Here is a 20652-nt window from a genome sequence, read left to right on the forward strand (position 1 = left end):
ACTGGGGAGCCCAGAACTGGACACAGGACTCCAGATGTGCCCTCACCAGGGCAGAGCAGAGGGGGACCATGCCACGACCTGCACTAGAGCAAGCCACCAGCCCCCGCAAGGCTCCTGCCATGGAGCTGGCTGCCACCAGGGTCCCACCACCTCCCTAGCCTCTGTTATTCCTCCCTCCCTGATCCATAAATGCCTCCCAGAGCATCCCAGCTCAGTGTTAACCCCCGCTGCCGGGTGGGCTGGCAGAGCCCAGGGGTGCGATGGGGCTGTCCTGGCTGCCGGGGTACACCCGGGGACGGCGCAGGAGGTCGGTGAGGACCGCGTGATGCTCTACACTCTGCCTAAGCAAGAGCTGCTCAAGGAGCACCATTTTACCCCGAACCCGTGGCTGCCCAGGGCTTGGCGGGGTGGGCACGGGGCCAGGCCAGGCGCTGGGCTTTTGCCAACGGGTCCTGCTCTGCCTTTAATGTCCGCAGCGGTAATTAGTCCGGGGCTCTCGGCACTGAGACTGCAGGAATAGTTTCCATATCGGACTCACCAATCTCGCTTTGAAGTTGTTTGGGATTATCTGTCATCGTGTTTCCTTGTCAGCACATAAACAGGCTGTGATGGAGCTTTAACCCGCTGGGTACTGCCTGTCCCGGGAAGGCTGGAGGAAGCTCTACATAAACTCTCAGCTCTATATCAACTCTCCAACCCCCGGTAAATGCCACCGCAGCTCTGGGAGCGTCGCGGCAGCCAGGGCTCGGGCATAGGCAGCGGCAGGAAGGGGGAAAATACTCTGTCGGAACAATAAAAAATAATAAAAATGTGCCGTTTCACTGACTCTCATGCAAGCCTCTGCTTTTAGAGCTTGGGATAGTCAAGGCGTCTCAACATCCCACCCTACCTGCAAGGGGAAATGCACGTATCGCTCCTTTATGTGGGATTTCAGCAGACGCTTTTTGCTTTGCATCTGGGGCAGCTTAAAACCATCCCCACGTCTCGTAGCTCCTTCCACCTGGCTGCTGCCCCAGCGCAGTGCTCTGCCGGGGGGGTTAATCCCGGTGCCCCCCCGGGCGCTGCCATCCCACTTCCCGCAGCAGTGGGGCCGGGAGCATGCCGGCAGGCTCCGAGCTCCCCCGTATTCGGGAGGGCGAGCGGCCGCCTCACACGCTCACATCCTGTTTTCCAAGCGAAGCTCCTGGGAGCAAACGCATGGATAATGATGAAAGAGGCAGAGCGTACCCTGGGTACCCAGGAGGTCACAGCCCGCTGCCGGCTGCCTGCGCAGGCAGGGCTGAGGTCGCTCCATTCGCTGTTTATTAGCCCGTTCCCACAGCGTTTTGCCCTGCGGACACACAGCTTCGGCGGAGGGAGCCCCCGGGGTGCCTTTGGGGGGGACAGAAGGGGCTGGAGGGGTGGGAAACCTGGGAAACGGTGACTGCAGCTTGGTACCCGCCGCGGTGGTGAGCAGCATCGCTTCCCACCCGAGGGGAGATGGAGACGCGGATCTGGCTGCCGGGGCCGAGCCTGCCCTGGCCGGAGCAGGCAGCCCCCGGGGCCGCTCGCCATCCCGGGGCCGCGGCTCTTCCCGAGGCTACGGCAGCGTTGTGAGAAATAGGGAAAGGGGCACCGAGATCCTGAAACCCAGCCAGTGTCAAAGGCTACACTAAAGCAATCTCAGGTCCTCCTCCTGCCCCCCAAATCCCTGTGCAATTATGTTTTCAGATTTAAAAAAGAAAAAAAAAGAAACAAACATAATCATAATAAAGCTGTTTTCTTTCCCATGCCGCTGCAGGGAGAGCCCGCGGCAGCCACAAGGGCAAAGCCTGTGGGCAGTTATTCCCCATTTCTGGCATGTTTCTAACACCTCGCGGCAGGGTTTTGTTTCTGCCATTTCCCACCTCCCTCCAGCCACAGGTACCCGGAGAGGAGAAGAGTCCTTGTGCTGCCGCCGCGGTCTGCAAAGGCTTTACAGAGGTTTTCACAACTCCCCCTCCATCGTTTCTGGTTTTCCTGGGGCTATTGCTAAAGAAAAACGGGGTGGGGGGGAAGGAGGGAGAAGTTTGCAACAACAGTGGTACGGATTTCACAAAAAGTGTGGAAACTGTCGTGAAAAAATGTCAGACGCAAAAATACCGCCCGAGAGTAGCTGTGCTTCCAGAGGGAGGTTTCCGAGGAAGAGGAGCGTCCCGCGGAGCATCCCCCTGACCCTGCTCTGCCCCTTCCCTGCCCTGGGAACCATCCCCTGGGGCTCCAAACCGTGTCCCCCGTGCCCGGCAGCGTCCCCGCTCCCCGGCGCTCCCGTCCCCTCCTGGGCCTGACCCCGCACCCATCCCGCCCGGGCAAGGGGTGTTTGCTTCCAGCCCTTGGTGTTTGCGGGGTGGGAAAACAACAACAACAACAACAACAAGAAGGAGGAGGAGGAGGTCAGGTGCTTCCCCTCTGGCTCTGGCCATGGGCGCAGTGTGGCTCCCATGCCATGGCGGCTATTTTTAACCCGTGCATTCCTCCTGCCTCCCCGGCGTTTCTCAGAAACCTCCTTCTTGAGGGAAGCAAATGGGGAAAAGGTTCCTCCCCACCGGCTGCATCCCCCGAAGCTCGTGTCCGGGTGCTGGGAGAAGCGGCTGCCCCAGCAGCCTGTCCCCTTGCCCACCCCACCGGGACGGAGCCCCCCGGGGCTGTGAGGGGCTCGGGGTCCCTCTGCCCTGGCAGGTGAAAATCCCAGCCCTGGCCTGGGAGCTGGGTGAGATTTCACAGCTCCAGGCGCCTTCACCGCTGCCCAGAGCCATCGCTCATGGCTCCCAGCCCGGCCCCGGCACCCACAGCTGGTTAAACCCCGCGGTGTCCCTTGGCAGGCGGGTGTCCACATCGGCGCACAGTTCCCACCGCACTCCAGCTTTTACCCTTATGACAGGAGTACGGTGAGCCCGCGTGGCTCCTGGGTGGGGAGAGACGAGAACATGAATGGGAAGGTCCTGCAGCTGCAGCAAAAGGGAGGTGGGAGTGAGGAGGAGGAGGAGGAAGAGGAGGCAGAGGCCGGTTTCCAAACCCCAACTTTCAGGGGAAGGCAGAGCCCGCGCCGGCAGCATCCCTGCCTGAGCATCCCGGTCCACAAAGGATCCGGCACGGCCACGGGGCACTGCCGAGGGCAGGGAATGAAAATCTTTCCCCATCCCCGGCGTTTCTGTGGTCGCGGAGGGAGCGGTGGCCGGCGCGGACAGGGCAGGGTGTCGTAAGAGCGGGGACGCTGCCAGCAGGAGCTGCCGGGCTGGCAGAGGTGCCCAGTCCCTCCCAGGGCAGGAACGGTCCAATTAATATTGTTTTTTTCCAACTGGTACATGGACCTTTTGGCTGCCAGAAGCGACCTGAAGCGTGAGCGAGGAGACTCCGGGTGCCGGGCCCCCTCCGCAGCCCGCCCAGCCCCGCTGCCCCTCGCCTGCTCCTGCCCCGGGGCAGAGCGCGGGATCCCTACTCAACAGATTGCTCACGGATGCTTTCCGTCTCCAGGCCAGCTTCCAGCCCCATCTATGGAGCAGGCTGGAGCCGGCTGGCACATGCGGGAAGGAGCAAACGTGTCCACCGGCACATGACAGGGCGATGCCGGGGGCTGTGCAAAGGGTGGGAGCTGACGGGCAGAAGCTCCAGAGATGCATCCCGGCTCCCAGGAGTCTGACTGGGTGCCGTTTGCTCTCCCTGCTCCATATTCCACCCCCTCCAGTCGTTCCTGCCAGGCTTTTCCCCCGCCAGCAGCCGGAGAGCCCCGGCCGTGGGTGCAGGAGGGTCCCCGCTGCCCCCGGGTGCGGGGCCGAGCTGGCTGCGGCTGCGAGCAGAGCCATGGCTCCTGCGAGACGCTGGTGCCAGGCGTGTGCCCTCACCGTGTCCACCCGCAGGGACGTCCCTGCCTCTGCCAAATTTCCTGTGCGAGAGTGTGAACCAAGTGTCAAGCCCCGGGGGTGCATTTTGGGGTGCTGAGCACCCCCAGCAAGTGCCAGCCCCGACCTGTGCCCAGGGGATGGGGACGCTGAGCCCGCCATGGTCCCACCGAGCCCTGGCGAGGGTTTTCCTGCCTGGGGGCTGCGGGCAGGGCGGGGATGCGCTTCCCACGGGCAGGATGGGCTTGTTTACCGGGGGCAACTTTTATCTGCACAAACAGCGGGCAAAGTGGATATGGGTTTGTCGTTATCTCCGCCAGCAATCAGAGGGGAATGTAAACACGGATGGGGTGGAAATGCCGCGGCACAGGGACATCCTCGCCGGGGGGTCGCTGGGGTGGGCAGCAGCACCCGGGGACCACCATCACCCCATCCTGCGCGGGGGTGGAGGTGGGTTTCCCAGCCCTGGGAGAGCCGGGATGCAGCATCGGGCTGGAGAGGAGCCCTTCCCCGCGGGACCCCCGCAGCTGGGGAGATGATGGATGGGGCGAGACGAAAGCCGCCGGTCCCCGCTGCCCACCACACAGAAGTTTATCCTCCCCTCAGTTTATTTTCTTCCTGTCTGCAGCGAAGCCCCCTGTAATGAGCAGCCCGGTTAGTATTGGTGGAAGTGCCGCCGGCGGTAGCCCGGGGCTGGGCAGGAACTGCCCCTCGCTGCCCGTCCCAGGGGGCTGCTCTCACGCCGGGGGCCGTGGGGCAGCGACGAAGGGGGCTATTCCCCACAGCAGCCCCCGGCCATCATGTGTGCCTTCAATATTTCACGACTTATAAGGTGTGTTTTCCAAGAGCCACAGGGAGATTTCCCCCCCGCCCGGAGCCTGCTAGGGGAGCAAGCGTTTTACAAAAAGCCAGCCCTGCTCAGCTAAAATGGTTTAAATGAGGTCGGGAGCAAAGACAGCGCGATTGCTGGTGAGCGGGCGAAGGGAGGGACACCTACCAACGGCACTTCTGCTCCCGATTTAGAAGGCAATAAAGCGATAACCTGGTATCACAGGAGGATGACGAAGGGCTTTCCAGCCCTGTTCGCTGCCCAGGGAAAGGGCAGATAAAATGCCCTGGAGATGAACATACTGTGAGCAGCGGGTGCTGGTGGCGTGGGCAGGCGAAACCCAGGGCCCTGTGCCTCCTCCCGGCCCGCGGCGCAGGGCGGGCAGCACCGGCGCATCTCCTGACCCCCCCTGCCAGGAGCATCCCTGGTCCCTCGTGTGCTGCCAGGAGCACCGAGCTCTGGCAGGTGTGGGGATGGTGATGCCGTGATGGGGCTGGGATTCCTCCACCCCCCTTCATCTCTTTTCCCGGTGACTGTCGGTGCCGTCCCCATGCACAGAACTGCAGAGAAATGCCAGACACCCCAGCAACCGGTGGCACAGGGGTCCTGCCCCCCCGAGACATCACTGATTTATTGCCCGGGGCTGGTTGTGCCCTGGCCCTGGGTCCAGGTGGTTTCCCCTTTCTTTCTTCTTGCTTTTTTTTCTTTTTTTAATCTCCAGCCTGTGTGGGAAATGGGAGACAGAGACGGATGAGGAGGAAAGGCTATTGTTCGGGCTCTGGGCTGTGCATCCCGGAGCGGCTGAGCTCGGTGCCAGCGGGTTTCTGGGGAGGTCTCTGCCACGGGGAGATGGTATCAGCAGGTCGCTGCCAATCCCGGGGGAGCAGCGTGTTCTCCTCCGTGGGCTGGAGCCCTGCACGGCTCAGTCGCCGCAGCAAGAGCTGAGCACCCGCATCCTCAGTCCAGGACTGGGACTGGCCATCTCGCGCCGCCTGGCTCTGCGGCAGCATTTCGGGGTCTCCTGGGCACCCCAGGTGCTGTGTGGGAGCGCCCCCCCCTCGATGGGGACGTGCCTGTGGGTCTCACAGCGTGGAGAAGGCATCTGCAGAACAGAACGGGTCCGGTCCCCTGAAAGGGCATCTCCAGAAAGGGCATTTCACGGGATTTTGAACACCCCAGAGGGTTTCCCCCCCCACTTGCTGCTGCAGCCAGCCCTTGCCCACACCCTGACCCCGGGCGCGGAGGGCAGACATCCCAGTGAAGCCCCTGCTCCCCCCCAGCCAGGATGTGCCCTTAAACCCTGACCTCCCCCCCGGCTCCTTGACCCCGTAATGGTCCATTCTCTGGGAGGAGGAGGAGGAAATGGCCACAGACCTTGTTATTCGGCGGCGGGAGCCTCGCTGGGTTGGGGGTCACTGCTGATGTCATTCCCCACAGCCGGATATGTTATTTTCCTGCCCCAGCGCCCGGTAATCGATTCAGCAGCTGGCACAGGGCAGGGGCTGCCTGCCTGGCACCGCAGCCTGACCGGCGTCTCGGGGGTCCTCAGGGGGCACCACAGCCTGCCCAGGGTCCCGGAGGTCCTTGGGGGGCACCACAGCCTGCTTGGGGTGCCAAGGGTCCGTGGGGAGCAGACCCCTCAAAGCACCCCTCTCCATCCCCCAGCCTGGCAGGAGACCCCCACGCTGGTCACAGAGATGCTGCCCTGGAGAAAGGGCTCGGAGCCCCCCAGGGACCCCCAGCGCCCCAGGGCTGGACCGCGGCTCCTCAGGGATGAGCTTTCATCCCCCAGGGATGGGGCAGTGGCTGGGGGGCTGTGGGAGCTGGCTCAGCCAGCGGGGCTGGGGGTTGCCCGAGCCAGGCGTGGGTGGAAGCAGGCAGGGAAGGAGGGAGGGCAGCGAGGTGCTGCTGGTTTGGCCGTGCCCGGCTGCAGGCCCTGGGCCAGGGTCCGGCTCGGCGTGCGGCTGCCGAGCTCCATCTGTTGGAGCCAGGATGATGGAGGGGTTTGGGCAGGACAAGAGCCGGTCATTGCCACAGCCCCGGCCACCACCACCATTCACCAACGCTGCCAAAATGCTGCCGAAACGCGGATGGGCATCGGCTGCCTTGTGCAGAGCATCGGGCTGGGGTGGTGGGGGCACTGGTGGGGGTCTGCCCCCTTCCCGGCCGTGCCACCCCTCTGACAAGCTCAGGGAGCCCCTCTCCCTCCATCCGGCAGGCAGGGCTGAGCTGCTGGCACTCATCACACTTGTGAGCAGGGTGGTGCTGCGGGGGGGAGCGGGGTCTGCCCAGCCCAAGGATGCTCGGAGAGGCTTTGCGCTGGGGCTCCATCCCGGGCATCCCAGCTCTGCCCCCCACCCAGCCTGGGGCTCTGGCACAGCAAGTCCAGCCCACCCTGCTGTTCTCCCTCTGCACTTCAGCTTCTCTTTACATGGTTTATTTAATAGAATTTTAAGAAAAAAACTATTTTTTTCACCACCCCTAGGCCCGAACAGCCCAGCCAGAGCAGTCCTGCTGAGGGTCTGTCCCAGCACCCCACCCGGGGCATGGCATGGGGGGTGCCGGACATGTGCGCAGGCACTGTGTGGCCCCCTCGGCCGGTCCCACGTTTGCTCCAAGCCCCCCCGGAGGTGGCAGAGCCATTTGGGATGGGGGTCTGCCACCCAGGGGGGATGACATCTGTCCCAACAATGTTCACACCAGGACCACCCGGGACCTCCCAGAGCGGCCACCCCGGCTGCAGCCCCACGTGGGGCAGGTGGGGGTCACCAAGCGGAGGGGGCACCCCCGGGGTGGGGTACACAGAGGGCCGGGACCCCCGTGGGGAGGAGGCAGCGCTGTCAGCATCCCCCCGTGGGGTCACTGCAGGGCGCTGGGTGCACAGGGTGGGGGGGCAGGTGGCAACGCGCCCCCTGGGAATGGGGGGGCACAGGGGGTGGGTGCCCCGGAGGGGGAACGGGACCGGGGGGCACAGGTACTGAGTGCCCGGGGAGGGGGGGAACGAGACCGGGGAGCACAGGGGGTGAGTTCCTCGCGGGGGGAACACGGAAGCGGGGGGCACAGGTGGTGAGTGCCCCGGGGGTTGAACAGGACCGGGAGGGCACAGGGGGTGAGTGCCCCGGGGGTTGAAGGGGCCCGGGGGGGCACAGGGGGTGGGTGCTCCGGAGCGGGCGGAAAGCGACCGGGGGGCAGAAGGACCCGTCGTGCGCCCGGGCGCGCCCCGCCACGCCCAGGCCCCGCCCCCTTCAGACCAAACCCCGCCCATGCCCCGCCTCATCCCAAGCCACGCCCCGTCTCCACAGAAGCTCCGCCCCCTGCCCAGCCTCCGACCAGTCCCCGCCCCGCTCTGCCCAAGCCCCGCCCCTGCCCCGCCCCTCGCTGTGTTTCCCGTCGCCCCCCGCGGCGGAAGGGGCGTGTCCCGGGCCGGAAGCGACGGGCAGGGCGGGCAGGGCGGCGGCACCAGCAGCGGCAGCCTCCGGTCCCGGTGCCATGTCGGGCCGCTGCTGCCAGGGGCAGACGCCCAGTCGCGACATCCCGGGCCCCGGCAAGCGCCTCGCCCTGCCCGACGGCGCCCCGCTGCCGCCCGGCGACTACAGCACCACGCCGGGGGGCACCGTCTTTGGGACCACGCCGGGCGGTGAGCGGCGGGCCGCGGCCGGGCCTCGCCCTGAGGCGGGGCCGGGGGGGGGATGCTCGATCGCGAGCCCGGCGGGTGCGGAACCGGACGGGCCCCTGTTCGGGGCTGGGAGTGTCCGGGGGGAGCCCCTTGTGCCGGCTGGGCCGGGTCCCCCCGGGCCGGGCATTTCCCCGGAGCTCGGCCGGTGCGGTGCCGGGGGGGGACAACGAGGGAGCCGGGGGGTTTCCACCCGCCCCGGTGCAGCGGGACAGCAGCTGCCTGGGTGTCCGTGCTGGAAAACAAGGCGGGTCGTGCTGCTGGGGCGCCTTGCAGGCAGCAGACCCATCCTCTGCTTTGGGTTACTTATTAATTCTCATATTTGCAGTTTCCCCTGGCAGTCAATAAACCCTGGGCCTCTTTTTTTTTTCCTCCTCCCAAGTTGCGCGAACATCTCAAAGCGCGGTGCTGCGCCGCACAAAGAGCGGGCTGGTTCCCTCTGCCTTTGCTGCAGACTCGCCATGCTGCGTGTGACTACCGGGGTGGTATCTCTTAGGAATTTCATCTAAAAATAAGAATAAACTGATTGTGGGTGTTCGCTGCGCTCGCTGCTCGCTCTCAGCGGAGGCAGCTGCGGGGGGCTGTGAGCACCCAGCCCGTACGTGTGGCGTTCATCTTAGAGACACCTCACGCATCTTCTACGTCCACATGCTGCAGCAGGGATGTAACGTGCAAAGCTCATTACAAAGGGCTTGTCCATCTGAAAGGTTTTGCCTCCACGTCGCGTGCTGGAGCGTCTGTTTATTTTGAGTAGTTTGGCTTTCGAGACACGTGGCTGCTGTTCCGGATGATGACACCAGCCACCAGATCGGTTGGGGGTATTTCCAGTTACGGCAGCTGCCCGCGCTCCCGCAGATTGGTGCTTTGGGGTCATTTTTTTCCATACCTTTAGTAATTTTTTTTTTCCCTTTGTGCTGCTACATAAAAGAGCAATGTGAGCAGCTGCGATGATGAAACTGTACTTGAAGTTCAGCCAAAAGAACAAACTAAATGGGAGGCGGTGGATGATGTTTTGCTCGTCCCTCAGACCTTCCTGTCTCTTTACAACACAATACGTAAGGGGTTAAATTCGGAGAAGGGGGGAAGTCAGCATTGCTGACTCACTTGTTTTTTTGTGTTTGCGCAGAAAAGCTTGGTTGGGGAACTGAATTTCTAGTGTTATTTTTGCCATATGTTCTCTCTTCTCTGAAAGCAGCCAATAACTGAAGTACTTAAATAGCACTTGCAGTAATTACGCCATGAAAGACAGGAGAATGACTTTCTCAGCTATATTCACGCGCTCCGAATAACAGAATAGAAACGAACAATTAACAGCGCTGTACGGTGTAATGAGCCTGCCCGGATGATCGTCTCTGGAGAGTTAATGAATATCTAGAGCGTGGAGGAGAAAAACACAAATGGTGTTTATTGTTCGGGTGTGTGCACCTGGCAAAACCCACAGTGCTCTCGTGACTGGTCGGCTTGTTGGGCTGTCCCCAGCCCGTGTGAGGACACCTCGTCCGGGCGCTGGCCCTTCGGGTGCTAAAAGGAGGAATGATTTAAAACTCCTGCAGGACTTGGGTGGTTGGTCTGCCTTCATGGTCGCTATTGCCAAGAATTCCTTGTCCTCTACAGTCTGGAAGAGCTCTCGTGAAAACATTATCAGCGCATTTCGCAGCAAACTCCCCGGATTAATGCACTGAAGAGTCACTTTAAATATTGCAGGGCCAATGCAGCTTGGGCTCGGAGAGTCTGTGCTTCCTGGGCCGTGCTTTCTTCGTCTGTTTTCTGCTAACCCATGTAGCCTCTCATTCAGGCAGGATACTTTGCATTACTCCTTTGCATATAAGCCCAGACTGCTGTGAAAATAAATAATGTTGTGTTTCAGAAACACTAATTTTAGGTCCTTGCGTTGAAAATGTTCAATGTACGTAGCCCCCTGAAAAAAAGTCAGATTTCCTGTGAAGCAGTAGGTTAAATCTGAAGAATCAGAAGAAAGAAGCAAATCAAGTTTTTGTTGTGCGTTTTGTCGTGCTCTGACTAATTTCGGAGAAGAATTGAGGGCTGTCATCGCTGAAGTCATCCCTTTGGCTGTAGGCAGCGCTGGGGATGTGAGTGATGGAAAGAGGGCTGGGTGCCAGGACTAGAAACCCACGGCGGCAGTGCTGGGTGGCTGAAGGCTTTGGGAAAGGTGGTGCTCCACGGCGATAGTGTGCCGAGCTGTGTGTGCCTAACAGCCACGCTTACTGACTTGGAAAGAGCCGGGAACATTTGCTTTTCCAGTCGTCGGGCACTGGTGGATCAGCTTTTTCATTGCCGCCGTTACTCTGGGCTGTCTTTGCTGCTTGTGGTCAAATATACAAGCTTTTCCTCATAATATTTTTCGCTCTGCCCCATACCGAGATGAAGTTCTCTGGGCAGGTTGCTTTTGAGTCTCCAGAAGCGTTGGAAGTGACGCCCTAAAAATGCAGTTTGCGTAAAAGGGGCCCTTCCAAGGAGGGCACAGCCACGCGTTGGGATGCTCTGAAGCATCCTCCCTCTAATCCCAGTAGCAGGGGAGCGGCACAGCCCACTGTGGGGCTGATGTGAGCGAACAGAGTTTCGCTCTGGTTTCTGAGCCTTGGTTTGGCGCCAGCAATCGGAGGAAAGGACTCGATTTTTCCTTTTTCAGCTGCCTTCACAGCTCTCTTTAGGCTCCGTGATTCCCCCTGGAAAGGAAGGAATTCCCTGTCTTCAGTGCTGTTTTTCTTACAGCAGTCAGCAGACGATAAATAAAACAGTATAAAGGAGCACGGAGGAGCGTGTAAGAGGTGATGTGACCTTTAAGCGTAGTCTATTCTCAGTATTCCCTTTGTGCCCGTCCTGGCTCCTCGCCCGCTGGCCGAGGGCACACACAGACATTGTCTTTAAGCAAAGCCCACGTGCAGCAGGATCTGGGGAGTCCTGCCAGCTCCGTTGGTCACAAACCAAGGTGCGCGCGGTGTTTGCCACGAGCAGTGCGGGGTGGGTGGCGATCTGATGCTTGCAGCGCCTGTCGCACCCGGAGCTGCCACCGGAGCTGCTGGCTCGGCCAGTGAGGCGGTGGCCCTTGGGATGGGATGGGGACGGAGAAGCACAGCTCAGGGTGCCTGCGCTCCGTCAGGGAGCGGGGAAGGAGCCAAGGTGTTGTACTGGAGACTTCAAACCTAGTGCTTCATCCTGATGGAAATACTCAAAGTGATCCAAATTCTCATCCCACTTCCCAAGTCGCACAGCGAGGCACTCGGGTGTCGAAGCCGTGGTATAACCAAGGCTTCCCAGGAGCAAAGCAGGTCCATGGGGTGTAGTCTTTCCTTCTAAATACCCTCACAACAGGAGGAGAACTGCTGTTAACGCAGCTTTAGGTGTTGGAAGGAGCCCATTTATGGCCTCGGGCCGTGCCTGTTGACAGCCGAGGCTGCTCCGGCCCCACTTTCGTAAGCCCTGGGCATGTGACTGTCAGAGGAACGTGAACCAGGCGTGGAAGGTCTTGTCCGCCTGAACTGTGCTCCCAATACCCGGTACGTGAGCTGCAGTTCTAGGAAGCCCCGTCCTCGCCTCTGCGAACCTCCCAGGAATTTAACGCTTGACTCACGGACTTCTCAAATCCAGCGAACTGCTAGAGCACGGTTCTCGAGTGGGTTTGGTCTCCCCTTGGATCTAGTGAAGCAACTCAAATTCACAGTCTTTCAGGGAAAAGGTTGGCAGCATTCTGGGAGCTCGTTAGCAGAACTGTCTTGAAACCTGATATCAAGCAACATTATTTTATAGCCACGCTTCAAAATAAAACAAGTTTAATGTTCCCAGACAGATGTTTACGGGAGGTTGTTTCCCTGTACGTGTGTATCTTTAGCTCAAGTGTTTCAGGGAGTACACAAGGAGAAGTTGCTTTTCCCTCTTGCTGGAGCCAGAGCAGAGCAGTGATCCAGAGAAGGGGTTTGCCGGCTTCCTCGTGGGCAAAGAAAAAGCTGATTTTTTCATTATTTTTTTTTAGTACTTTCTGGGTTAAGGCTGCGGTTTGTTTGGAGGGATCCCTTTTTTGCGTGTGGTTTTTGAGCTCTTTCCAATGCAATTCCTTTATAAGGAACAGGCCGTTCAGGCCAGCGGTATTCCTAGAAATCCATGCCTGGAGCTGCTCTGTGGCTCCTGCCGAGGCTTGCGTAGGGCAGGGAGAGTAGGCTGCGGTCTGGATAACGGTTAAAACAGATGGGCGTCAACAACTGCCTGTATTCAAGTCTTCTGAAAGGTACGTTCTTGGCCGCAAAAGCCTGGGCAGGAATTCCTGCTGGGCGGTGACGGAGGGAGGCGCTGCCACGTCCTGTTACCTGGTGTGTGCGCTTGTGTCTGTCCACGGTTCTCAGGTTCTCAGCCCCTGACGGCACGGAAAAGGCTGTTATGTTTGCAAGCAGAAATTAAATTCAACTTACTCTGTTTCCTTTGGGTGGTGTTGGGACCTTGAGTTAGGCAGCAGGGGCTGGATCTGTCGCATGCAGCGTCGGTCTGGGGTTTGGAGCTGCGTGCTCTCTCCGTGCAGCACACCGGTAGCGTTGGCTGGTACTTGGGTACCTGTTGCTTTCGTACCTTTTTCTGGCAAATAATGTTAATGGTATCGGGTTTTCTTGTAAGGTAGCACAAAATGAACAGAGTACGTGCTAAATAATAGGTATCACTTTAAAGATGACTCCTGCTGTTGCTTTACACATCCAGTGGGAAGATGGCCCAGCTGTTTTTCGTGCATCAAAATGCTAAAAACTGACTGTTCTTGTCTCCCCTCCCCCCCCAGGTACCAGGATTATTTATGATCGAAAATTTTTGATGGAGTGCCGCAATTCTCCAGTTGCCAAAACACCACCTTCTGACCTTCCGGACATTCCAGGTGTTACAAGCCCAAATGTGGAGGAGTTGAAGATTGAGAACAACCATGTCCAAAACTGTGATGAGAAAGCGAGCACAGGTGAGCGCACGCAAAAACCCAGTGAAGTGCGGCGCTGGTTCCTAGAAATAGCGAAGTTTACACGTGGACCAGAGCCAGGAGATCCCTCTGAGCTGTGCTCAATACCCTGATATCTTCTTGCAAAATCAAAGTGTGCTTGATGTTAGTAGGTAATTCGGTGCTTGTGGTTGTTAGGTTCTGCTGTGGTCCCCGGTGATGTGACTCTCTTCAATTAGTCAAATATAATTTGTTACAACCACTTAATTCTCATTAATTTAGCGTGTGGGAAGACGCTACTGGATTAATAAATAATCCTGTGGTGGGAGAGCGGGGGCAGCTGTTGCTGCCTCTCTCTGCCCTGGACCATTTTGCAGCTGCGTTGCATTTTTCCAGCAGATCAGATTACAGCCCCCAGCGGGCTTTGTTTGGGGTGGTTAATATCAGCCTGGGTTTTGACACTGAGGCTTCTGGTGTAGAAGGAGCTCCATTTCGTAGCTAGGATGTAATCCCTGATTCGCGTGTGCCAATTATCCAGTACCCATTGCTGTCTTAGGGGGGTCAGCACAAGCTGGCAGGTGTCCGTAAGACAGCGCGGTAGAGTCAGTCCCCGGGAGAAGAGAGGCCACTGGCCGCTCTGTGCACATCAGCACGTAACTGAAGGCGCTGTAGTGGCAACGTGACCAAGAATTGCTCTTGAACGGGTCTTTTTAAAGCTATGGGAGATTACTTCATGAAGCAACCTGCAACTACCAAGTACGATTATTTGTCCTCTCTCTAAAAATAAAGATCTGAACGCTCGTTAGCTGGCTCCCATGCTCACTCTGAGCAAAATCTTTCCAGAGTCAATATTGCTTAATGTTTTTTATTGCACGCTGTTGTGACCTTCAGTGGCTCACTGGCTTCTCTGGCGACGCGAGAGGCAGGCAGCGTGCTGGATGCCAGCCTGGTTGTGACTTTTCCCGGGGAAGAGTCCTTGGGAAGAGACGAGCGCTGCTGACGCCGGCGTCCTGGCCAGCAGCAGTGTGGGCGCAGCTGTAGGATAATAAGCTGTGAAATGTGCATTTGTGTCTTGGGTAACAGAAGTTTGTACCATTGACTGTCACCAACATTATTCTTTACGCTCCTTTTTACAAGGAAATTGGGGGTTTTTTTTTTCCTTTAAATTACTTAAAAGGGTGTGTCCTCTACTTCTGCTCTTGTCTGAGTGAGCTCCCCTCTATGGACAGAGCTTATGTTTTGCTTGTACAAGATGGTTTTCGTATCAAACTTGATGCCCGAATGCAGATTTTTAAGTCCAAACTGCCACATTTCTGAAGCACAGCTGGCGGTTGTTTCTTCGATAAAATATTTGGTATTTAATGAAACTTTGAAGACTAATTCTTGGGGTTTTTGTCCCTCTGAACAGGTGAGGAAGAGCAGTTTGACATGGACATCTAAAGCACGTGCCCTGAGAGTGCTTATCCAGTGAAGAACCAGGACCTTGTCTTGAGGATCCCCACCAGCCAGGCTTAAAAGCAGCCCATGCCTTGAGTGCCTTCCTGCTTCCTGGGCAAGGCCGTCTATTCCCCTCCGAGGACGGAGCGCGTCCTGTTTCGGGGCTGAGCCTCGGCCCCTCCGTCCAGCTGCGACCGCGGGCGCAGCCCCTGCCGAGGACGGGCCTTGGAGTGCCGGAGGAGACACTCTCAATGATTGGTTTTGTTTCCAGTTTTATGCTTTTGTTAATCATTTTAATACTGTAAAAGTTACAGAAATGCAATATAAGGGAGAAATAAAAATCATTTTGAGTCTCCTGGTTTGGAGATTACTGCAATAAATACGGCTTCTGTCCTTCATTCCAGCAAGAAACTACCAACCCGTTGCAGAAAAATCCGTGGGGTGGTCCTGTGTTGTATAGATTTCAGATAAACACCGTGCTTTTGGGTTTCCCCTGAAAGACAAAGGCTGAGAGGCCTTAACCCCTCCTGGCAGAACATCTGCCTGTGTCCCCTGGGCAGCACCCGGGCACGGCAGCAAGTTTCAGTGGGCTCCGAGCCTGATTCCAGAAATAGTTAGCAAAAGCTGTCCGCTGTGTTTCCAGATGGTTCTCTCACAAGGCCACGCTGCAGGTGTTCCGGTTCCTTCTCTCACCACCCCCCCGAGGGGCAGGGCTGGGTCTGGCTGCAGGTGGAAGCAGCTGAAATGAGCTCAAGAGGAGCCACCTGTAGCTGAGCTCTGCTGAGGGTCCCGACTCCGAGCTGCCTTCTCCTGCCAGGGAAAACCCGAGTCTCCAGCCCTGCGCCGCAATTCCTGCTTCCCAACAGAGCCGATCTCTTCCAGCATGCGAGTGAGTGCTTAATTAGAATGTTTTCTGCTGGTTTTTTAATCCATGTGGAAACTTTCAGGCTGTTCTACACTTCGTAACTTGGTGGGCAGGGGATGAAGAGTTCATGCTGGCCTTTGGAGCAGAGGGGTTTAACTGGGAGGTTGGAAATAAGCCTGTCTGGTTTTGGGAGGGGAATTTTCGTCTTGAGAAAGTGATTTTTCAGTGGGGGTGGTCAACGTGGGCTCCCAGAGCGAGTATCTGTGGTTCTAGTCTGGTGTTCTGGAGCCGTCTCCAGCTCGCCGCCGCGTTACTGCTCTAGAGACGCTGCTGACGGTGGCATCTTGGGTTGGTGGTTGAGGCGTCTCAAGAAGGAGAAGATATCGGGACATGGCCTCAACCTCAGATTTCCTAAAAGACAATGAGTGTCCGCTCAAATCGGTCTTGGCAGATAGCGTTTAAATATCTGCTAATTAAGCTCAATTGTGGCATTACGATATGCAAGCTTTTAATAATGAGTAACAGAAGAAACGGGGGACAAAGCAACTGCTGCCGATAAACTTGCATTTTTTTAAAGATAAGATTAAGTGTTTCTCTGAAACCTTAATGGGAACAGATTCAAATTTATTGCCCTCGGGTGTCACTTTATCAGTCTTGCAGCTGGGCACCAGCGGCTGGGTTTTGTTATGATGAGCCGTTGGAGAGGAGCTGCTGGGACGCACGCCGTGACCTGCGGCTGCCGCTGACTTTTCTTGCTAAATTAATATTTTCAGCTGGAAATGGCACGGTGAGATTGTGTTGGTGTGCGCCGTGCGGCCCTTCAGACTGGCGTGTCCTCGGAGCCCTCCTGGTTGCCTGGTTGCCTCCAGGTCACAGCAACCTCCAGCTTCGGCTTCTGGGGGAGGCACAGAAGGGCTGGTTTTAAGGAAGCTTCCCGTGTGGATGTTAATTTGCCCAAAGCCGGTTACTTTGGGGAAGACTGCACACGCTGTGAGAGGCTTGTGGGCTGCTGTTTGCAATAATTAAGTCCCTGCACTCGGCGCTGAGGTTCGTTTTCCTGCTCTGCCCTAACCTGGGTCTTTGCCGCGATTGCCGGGGGGGGGCTTTGCCACTGGAAGGGCTGGGTGGATGGACCCCTCGGCGAGGGGGTTTCGCTGGGAGGGGGCGTCTGTTCGCAGGACGGGGTTCTCCCCTGAGAGCTGGCACCCGCCATGCGCCCGCCGGGGGTGAGGGTTTGGTGGGGGACGTGGTGCCGGTGTCCCCGCCTGACCAGGGGGACACAAGCTGTTGCGGTGCCATCCCCAGCCAAGGGCTGCGTCTCTTCGGGGAGAAACAAGCTCATTTCAGCCCTGCTCCTTTTTTTTTTTTTTTGCGCTGAGTTTCTGAGCCCGGGTGGCCCAGCCCTGAACAGGGCCCTGGTGGTGACGGGTTTTGATGTCGGTGCAAAAGCAGCTGCCTGGTGTTAGTTATTGCAAGCGACACTTTTAAATTCCGTCCCCTCCCACCCCCCTGCTAGAGGGTAACAAGTGTTTAAGTGTTAAGTATTTCGTCCGTGCCCGCGACAGCTTTGCATCGGTATCTGCGTGCTTATGTAGATCTGGGGGGAGCATCAAAGCGCCAGGTGCCTCCGAGAGCAATTCATAGCCGATAATTCGGAGAGCGGGCGAGCACCCTGCGAAGCACCCGGCCAGGTGCAAGGAGGGGTCTGGGGGGGCCGGGGCTCCTGCTGGCTTCCCGTTGCTGGGCCCTGGGGCCATGGGCACGTCAGCGAGCCGCTGCCGAAGCTGTGGATGCCTGGAAGCAGTGCCGTGGCATCCGCGTGTGCGTCTCCTCCGGGGTGATTCATCCCAAGCCTGTGCCTTGAACTCCTCCATCCATGGCACGGCACCACGCGGTCTCAGCACCCCCTGCTCCCATCCTTTGCCATTCGCCTCCCTCCCTTACACCTCCGGACGGTGCCGCATCCTTTAGTCAGGCATTTTTGGAGCCGTCTCCTGCGTGGATTCATGCTCCAGGCTTGCCAAAGCCAGGCAAGGGGCAGCTCAGTGTTTCCCGGGCAGAGCCCTGCTGGAGCGGGGTTTGTTCCTTGCCTGGCCCTTGCACTGACGGGCAGAGGAGCCGCTGCTGGGGGGGGCTGATGGCTGAACCCCTGGGCAAGCGCGGGCTGCGTGAGGCTGATGGCTGAGCCCCTGGGCAAGCGCAGGCTGTGGGGTGGCTGCCCTGGCTCGCACAGCGGGAGGGGACGCAGCCTGGGTGGCTGCCTCGCACAGCTGGGATGCTCCAGGGAGGTCCGAGGGACAAGTGTCAGCTTTTGTCATCGCGTTTTTTGTCCCTGCCCCATTTTGTCTGGAGCGGGGCAGAGCAGCGTGCCTGCGTCCTGCTCCGCGTCCCAGTCACGGGGCGAACAACGCTGCCCTGACCCAGTTACTGCCTCCATCCACCCTTTGTACAAATATTACCCCGCACCTTCAATAAGCCCGTCGGTCCCTTTATTCTCGCTCACTCCGTCCTCGTGCGCCCAAAGTAAACCGAGCCTCGATCCCCTCCCCGACCGCGTGCTGCTCCTCCCGAGGGATGGGCACCGGCTGGCACGCGGGTGCCACACAGGTGGTGGCTGCCACTCGGTGCCGTCGCTGGCAACAGATGCTGCTCTCGCTCGTGTTCGGGGGGAGTGCGGGGGCTGCGAGGGTCCGGCCCCGTGTGCGGCGAGGGGAGCTGGGAGGCAGGCAGGGCCGCAGCTCCTCATCCCAGCCGGGCCAAGGCTGCCCTGTGCTCCCTGAGCAGTTGCTGCCTGTATCCGAGTCTTGCAGCTCCCATAAAAACCTGTGCACTTCCCCTGCCAGAAAACTTTCCCTGCGCTGGGAAGGCTCCGTCCTTCCCATGCCAACGCGGAAGGATGCTAAAGCCGAGCCAGCCCTTCCAAGAGCGGGGACCCTGCCAGCTCCCCAGCACCTCTGGGAGGGCAACGAGACGCTGCCCGAGCCCCCGCGGCTGGGTTTCTGAGAAACTGGTGCAAATTCCAGTCCCTTCTGCCCATGCGAGGCTCACGAGAGCATCTCTGCGTGTGAGAGCAGGGTCTGGCCGCGTGTGCCAGCCAGACCATTCCCTGCCCACGCAGCAGGACTGGGGTGAAAGCCCCCGTGTCCTCTTTGCTGTGTCCCTGCCCCAGCAGCCTGTGGCCCGGGGGTGCCGAAGGGTCCCGTCGGTCGCTGGAAAGGTGCCGAGCGCGGGGCCCGGCCATGCCTGCAGGAGCGCAGGACCCCCATTTATTGTCCTGCGTGTCTGGGCTCCCTCTGTCACCAGCTGATGTGTATTGGGGCGGGAGAAGGGCCAGGCACCGAGGTCTCCGCTCAGGGACCAGGTCTCCGCTCACAGCCCGAGCCCCGCAAAGCCGGGCTCGCAAGGTACACATCCTAAGCACAGTGGTGCAGCTTTATTGCCACCCTCCCTGCTTTGATGTTTTCCTTACAGCCTTTATTTTTCCACCCGGCTCTCCCCAGGGCAGGGCTGCCTGCCTCCCCCTGCCCCGCCACAACTTTTGAACCCGCTGCCCGCTTCCAGACAGGCTTTGATGGAGGGGCAGAGGTCGCCGAGATACGGCTTCCAGCGTGGCTGATGGACGCGGGGGGAGGCTGGGGAGAGCGAGGGGGTCCCCGGGGGGGCGAGGAGCTGGGGAGCGAGCGTGGGAGAGTGAAACACACACACGCCCCCCCCCCCCGGCTTCACTGCTGGTGCGACCAGAGGGGTTTTTTGAGGGGGAGTAGCAAACCTGCGGAGGAAGAGGCGAAAAGAAATTCCGTTTATTTCATCAGACCTGGAGATTTCTGTGCGCATCTGCCTCCTGCCGGGGCTGAGCCCGCCCTCCCTCGCCCGCCCAGGGCAGCTCCTGCAAATGACCCTCTAATGACGGGCCGGCCGCGGTGTGAAGCGCCGTCGGGATCCGCCGGGGAGGGTCCGGGCGGGGGGGGACCAGACGCGCTGTGTTTATCCGCCGGCGGGATGTGGATTGGGGATAATGAGGCTGGGCCGGGATGTGGAGTCGGGGCTGCTGGTCCCAGGAGGGGCGGGACGGGGACGGCCCCCTCCCGGCCACCCGCCTGTCCCCTCCGCCACCCGCTTGTCCCCTCGCTGCCCGTAGCCGGGGGCCAGCGGTGGGTCCCCGCGCTTGAGCCGTGTCCCCCCGCCCCGCGGCCGTGGGAGGGGGCAGCTGTGAGCATGGGGGACCGCAGACCCACGGCTGCGATGGGGGGAGCCCGGGCTCTCCCCAAACCTGGGGACAGACCCTCGGAGCGTCAACCCCCCCCCGGGCTCGCACGTAGGGGTACACGGTCACCCCGGGGGCACCGGAGACCCTGAGCATCGCCTGGGGCTCCCAGCCCCCCACCCCTTTGGGTGGGTGCCCCAAAGGAGAGCTGCCTGCCCTGGCCACTGCGCATGGCTTAAAATCACTTAGTGATGTTAATTAATTTAATTTTAATGAATTTAACGGCTGTTGGGGAATGTGGCCCTTCCCCTTATCTCCGAGGGGCAAACAAAGGTGGAAAATCCCTTCAGCCCTTCTCCTCGCAGGCTGCAGGTGCTTCCCCGCTCGCTCTCGAGCAGCCCCCCATGGGGGTGGGAGCAGCTTCTTCGTTATGTCACCCCGACTTCCCTCTTCGCGGAGCTGTTGGGCACCTTTCGCTCCGTCCCAGGGGACCCCCTTGCTCTGGCAAGTCCCGGTAGCAGCCCACCCGCTCTGGGTGTTACTGCCTGGCTGTGCTGGTTTTGCTGGCGAGCCATACGGCAAAACCGGCAGCGCCGGGCGGTAACGGAGCTACAGCCAGATCCCGCCGGGGCAGGGAGAGCCTCTGGGTGCAGCAGATGGGGGGAGAGATGGGGGGAATCGCACCCTGAGAGACCATTCCACTGCAAAAACAGGCTGTGGGAATCAGCACAATCTACCAGGCGTTTTTAATGTATATAATTTATTGATGAATTACACAACCATGAGCCCCGTCCAGCGAGCAGTCAAAAAGCTTTGAGCGCAGCCGTGGGTTTACGGAGGAAAGCAGTGTGCGAGCCAAG

At 59.3% G+C, this 20652-nt stretch overlaps 1 protein-coding gene across 1 annotated transcript; it reads left to right on the top strand.

Moving 5' to 3' along the window:
• The first annotated feature begins 8075 nt into the window (after nt 1-8075).
• Nucleotides 8076-15103, top strand: EIF4EBP1 (eukaryotic translation initiation factor 4E binding protein 1). The gene is made up of 3 exons (XM_063358672.1): nt 8076-8323; nt 13140-13310; nt 14695-15103. The coding sequence occupies exons 1-3, from the start codon at nt 8176-8178 to the stop codon at nt 14724-14726; spliced, it is 351 nt and encodes a 116-aa protein (XP_063214742.1). The 5' UTR covers nt 8076-8175; the 3' UTR covers nt 14727-15103.
• The last annotated feature ends 5549 nt before the right edge of the window (nt 15104-20652 follow it).

This window comes from Chroicocephalus ridibundus, chromosome 23, assembly GCF_963924245.1.
Source record: "Chroicocephalus ridibundus chromosome 23, bChrRid1.1, whole genome shotgun sequence".
Taxonomy (NCBI): Eukaryota; Metazoa; Chordata; class Aves; order Charadriiformes; family Laridae; genus Chroicocephalus; species Chroicocephalus ridibundus.

What these genes read in the sequence shown, in the direction of transcription:
- EIF4EBP1 (XM_063358672.1), top strand. Translation starts at nt 8,176, where the DNA reads ATGTCGGGCCGCTGCTGCCAGGGGCAGACGCCCAGTCGCGACATCCCG. An exon ending in CTTTGGGACCACGCCGGGCG is followed by an intron (nt 8,324 to 13,139) that starts GTGAGCGGCGGG and finishes CTCCCCCCCCAG; the next exon opens with GTACCAGGATTATTTATGAT. An exon ending in TGATGAGAAAGCGAGCACAG is followed by an intron (nt 13,311 to 14,694) that starts GTGAGCGCACGC and finishes CCCTCTGAACAG; the next exon opens with GTGAGGAAGAGCAGTTTGAC.